This window comes from Cupressus sempervirens, chromosome 9 (genome assembly GCF_028749045.1).
Source record: "Cupressus sempervirens isolate cs-2001-9-10 chromosome 9, ASM2874904v1, whole genome shotgun sequence".
Taxonomy (NCBI): domain Eukaryota; kingdom Viridiplantae; phylum Streptophyta; class Pinopsida; order Cupressales; family Cupressaceae; genus Cupressus; species Cupressus sempervirens.
Window position 1 is genome coordinate 453317393 of NC_143126.1, and position 4103 is coordinate 453321495.

At 32.1% G+C, this 4103-nt stretch overlaps 1 protein-coding gene across 1 annotated transcript in view; it reads right to left on the reverse strand.

The window, feature by feature from the left end:
• Positions 1-2891: 2891 nt before the first annotated feature.
• LOC149539273 (uncharacterized) overlaps positions 2892-4103 on the reverse strand; it is a 1216-nt gene continuing 4 nt past the window's right edge. Inside the window, exon 1 of the mRNA XM_089799172.1 lies at positions 2892-4103. This exon is cut by the window's right edge and continues 4 nt beyond it. Within this exon, the coding sequence (XP_089655298.1) occupies positions 3083-3601 (519 nt within the window). The 5' untranslated portion in view covers positions 3602-4103 and the 3' untranslated portion in view covers positions 2892-3082.

The window sequence follows — 4103 nt, forward strand, 5'->3', positions numbered from 1 at the left end:
TAAAATCCTACTGGTGAAGGAGACCAAACAATATGGGCACAAGATTCAACCTTATTCTCTTGTGCCATGCACCCTTAAGAAGGCATGAATTTAAAAGAGGCCCAATTTTCTAATTAAAGCTATCCCAATGTGTGAATGTCTTAAGATGGCTAATATTTTTATAGGCATAAGTCATGACGACCTCAAAGATAGATTGTTTAATCCTATGAATGACACCAGATAGTGTTGAGCACTTTTCCCTAAAAATCCTATTATTTGTCTTAAGCCAAATGTTTTAGATAATTATGGAAGGACTTTTCTTCTACATAGAATGAAAAACCAAGGTCCTATAGAAAACAAACCACACTAATGACCAACCTAACTTTAAAAAACAATACCAATAGTCCATTGAGAAGGGGGAATTTAAGAACAAATGATACGATGATTCCATAAGATAACCACATAATTTAAGCAAGGGAACAAAACTGTGATTCCTAATATATGTACAACATAATCCTACTAAGGACTCTATCCTAGATGACTACTCATGCAAATGCACTAATCTACGTGAGGCATGCAACACCCTAGCGTAATCTAGAGGGCCACAAGTCGACGTGATCTATCCCAATGTTAGACTCATAACTAGATTTGACCATATTTTTTCTATAATGAAATGATTCCAATTGAATTCATCTTGCTAGGTGGTGAAAATAACCATTCTCTTATTTAATTTTGATACTATGGTAGAAGTAAGGTCCTACGGAATATTTAAGATAGAGAGAACCTTCCACTTGGTAGAAGTTGGATAAGAGGATGTATTAATAATGTAGTAACAAACATGAATACCCCAGGAATTCTTCAAGCGAGCCTCCATAGAAGACCAATTTTGCACTTGATAGAGGAGGGAATCCATTCCAAGAGATATCCCAAAAAAGAGCTTTGAAACCATCATGAACCAACCAAGAGAGGGAGGGAAGTATTAGGTCCCAAAAGAAATGATCTTCCTTTTAAGAAATCATGACATGATATTTAACCCTCACTACTCTTTTTTATAATACAATTGCATTGTTTATCCACTGATTCTTGTTGAATGTTCAATGCAACCTTTTCTTTAAATCTAATGCATTTTTATATTTATGCAAATAATTTTAGTTCATATATTTTTTTTAATTCCATTGGAAAAAATAACAAGTATAAATACAATTTGTATACTAAAATATTATAATTACTAATGCTAATAAACTTATCAACCACGATTACATTTTAGACAAGCACTCAACAAAGTTTGTAATCCCAATATGAACCATAAAAGATCACCAGTATCTACGCTATTATATTTTTTTAAATTTCCATCTCAATTATTTTAGTTTTAACCTTTTTCCAATTTTTCAATTATTCTAATTTTAACTCCTTTTTTTCATTTTGGTTGGATCAAGGTATAAATAAATAAAAAATAATGTATTAATACATTTGACATTTTATAGTGTATTTATTTGCTGTTAAAATATTCTGATAAATTCTAAATGAGTAAAAATTATTGGTCATGACCAAGACACACCATTAGGAATGAAGATAAACTGGACTAGTGTTTAGCCATTGAAACAAAAATGTCAGAGAAAATTGTCAGATCCATTCTTTATCATTAAACCTTGGATAGGTCTAAGATGGAAAACCTTCATAAAGCCTCTGTACTTCACCTGAATATAACGAATGGTGCTAAACTATCAGAACTTGTGAATTATGGAGTCTATCCCAACTCACTATTTCATTTGCTTTTAGAGAAGATATAAATAAAATCAATTCCTGAAACCTCCAAATGTATTTTGGAAAAATAATAGAAAGCACCAATCTAGCAGATCTGCATCTAAAAAGCATTAACAAATTTAAAGGAGAATCATAATCTACACAACAATAAAATCTGCATCTCAATAACATAACAAATCTAAAGAAGAATCATAATCTACATAACAATAATGCCATTTTACGTACAAAACTTCTCTAAAACAATTTCTGCAGTTCTGTTTGTAAGAATTTAATGGCCGTTCCTATAATTTAAAGAGTTGAACGAAGTAGTTAGTCCAATAGCCGAATATCATGAACATAGGGCAACGGGCATGTATGTAAAGCAGGTCCATGATGAAGCAGTTCTATCTTTCATGAGTGTAACAGTACGAAGCTTTTAGTACTTGGGTTTTTGATATCTGGTGTAAGTTACAATAATTTTGAATGAATTTTAGAGGGAGGAAGATTTTCTATCATTCAATTCTTTGATATCAATTTTACAAATTTTGTTCTAAGATTCATGCTCTTCTAGCCAAATCAAAAACCAAAAAACACAAAAATCATGTACACAACATAAAATCTTTTTTTAAACAATTAAAAACTACTCCTATATCAAATAACAAGATGATTTCAAGAATAGTATATAATCCTAAATACAAAATCAGAGATTGTGCAACAAATACTAAAGTAATGCATACTATCAAGAACCAGTACAAAACTTCCGATATAATAAAATGAACAATTTTTTCTGATACAAAACCTCCAATACAAAACAAAACTTCCAATATAATAAAACGAACCAATTTTTTCTGATACAAAACCTCAATACAATAAAATGAAACTAGAACCATATATTTAAGACGACTTTAACTTAATAGATACCAGAAGTGCATCTCTCAAAATATAATAGATATCCTTTAATAAGCTAATCTTGTATCTCTCAGCCCAAGATCCTACTTTTATATTATACCTTACAAGATATAAGCCCCACTTTCCCATACCAAGTATCAAATAAACTTGTAAGTATTATAAAAACTCTCAAATGAAAAACCAAAAAAATTATGATAAACAGCAAACACTCTTTTAAAAGAAGTTAAATTACATGCACCATGATAGACTTTTCAAATCAGTTATTAAAAAATGAATGAAACAATTCGATTGACCATACCCAGAAATTAATTTACATCCATTCTTATCAACATTCAAAACCACTTTCACCTGTTTCTTCAAAACAAATCCTTGTTCATATACTATTACATAGTATTAAACATTCACATATCTTATATTTTCTATACATATATCTTATGATTTTCTGATTTTTTTACACACCCTCCATAATGGTTTCCAATTTCAAGTGCCACTGGTTTTTATCTTTACCCACCCTGAACTTGGAGAGAGCTGAAGCAGAGGCCTTGGAAGGCATGAGAAAATTGTCCTCCACTGCCCATGAAACCTCCTGCTTTTCCTCCTTCAAATCCAACTGAATATCAAACAAAGGTTGCACCTTTTGGCTCCTGCTGCTTCTCTTGTGTTTTAGTGCACAACTGGCCTTATAAAGAAGATCCCCAATGTCTGATTCTGTGACTATATACTCCAATTTCTTGCTTGGAAGAAGAAAATATAGCTGCCCAATTTGCAGCTGTTCATCTTCTTCGAGAACATCAGAAATCTTTCTCCCAATGAAAAGCCCATCTGAACTGCAGATAAAATGGCCTGAAAATTCCTGCAAAATCTCCCCACATTTGAGGGCTTGAGAAAACTGCCTGATGCTTCCATCCATCAGTATCAGATTTGCAGTGGGTTGGGATTCATTGGACTGTGAAGAAATGCAAATACCCATATTACAAAACTCGGACTTTTGTAAAATTCAATTGTTTTTTTCAAGATTTAACAAAACTGGATTCTTGTACTGAAATTCACACTTTTATCAGAAGGAAGTGAGCCTGAAATATGGAAAAAAAAAATGGTCTTTCTTTTCTTTGGAATCCCCACACAAAACTCGGACTTCGGCAGTAAAATTTGGTTTTCAAGATATAACAAAATTGACTTCTTGTACTGAAATCCCCACAATGAACTTGAAAACATGAAAAAGAAAATGATCTTTCTTTTTTGTTTGAATCCCCTCTCCTTACTTCAAGGAAATGAGGCTGGAATACCCAAAAATGGTATTTTTTAGTGAAATAACAGAGAGGATTTTGTGAGGCCCAGGAAAGTCCAGTGGGTCTTTAATGGATGTTAATGGCTGAATTTGGTGGTGACACGCAAAAAATTAAATTTGGGCCACAGAAATTTGTTTTTCTTACCTAATTCTGCTGCTTTGCTTGATTGATAACCATGGTGAC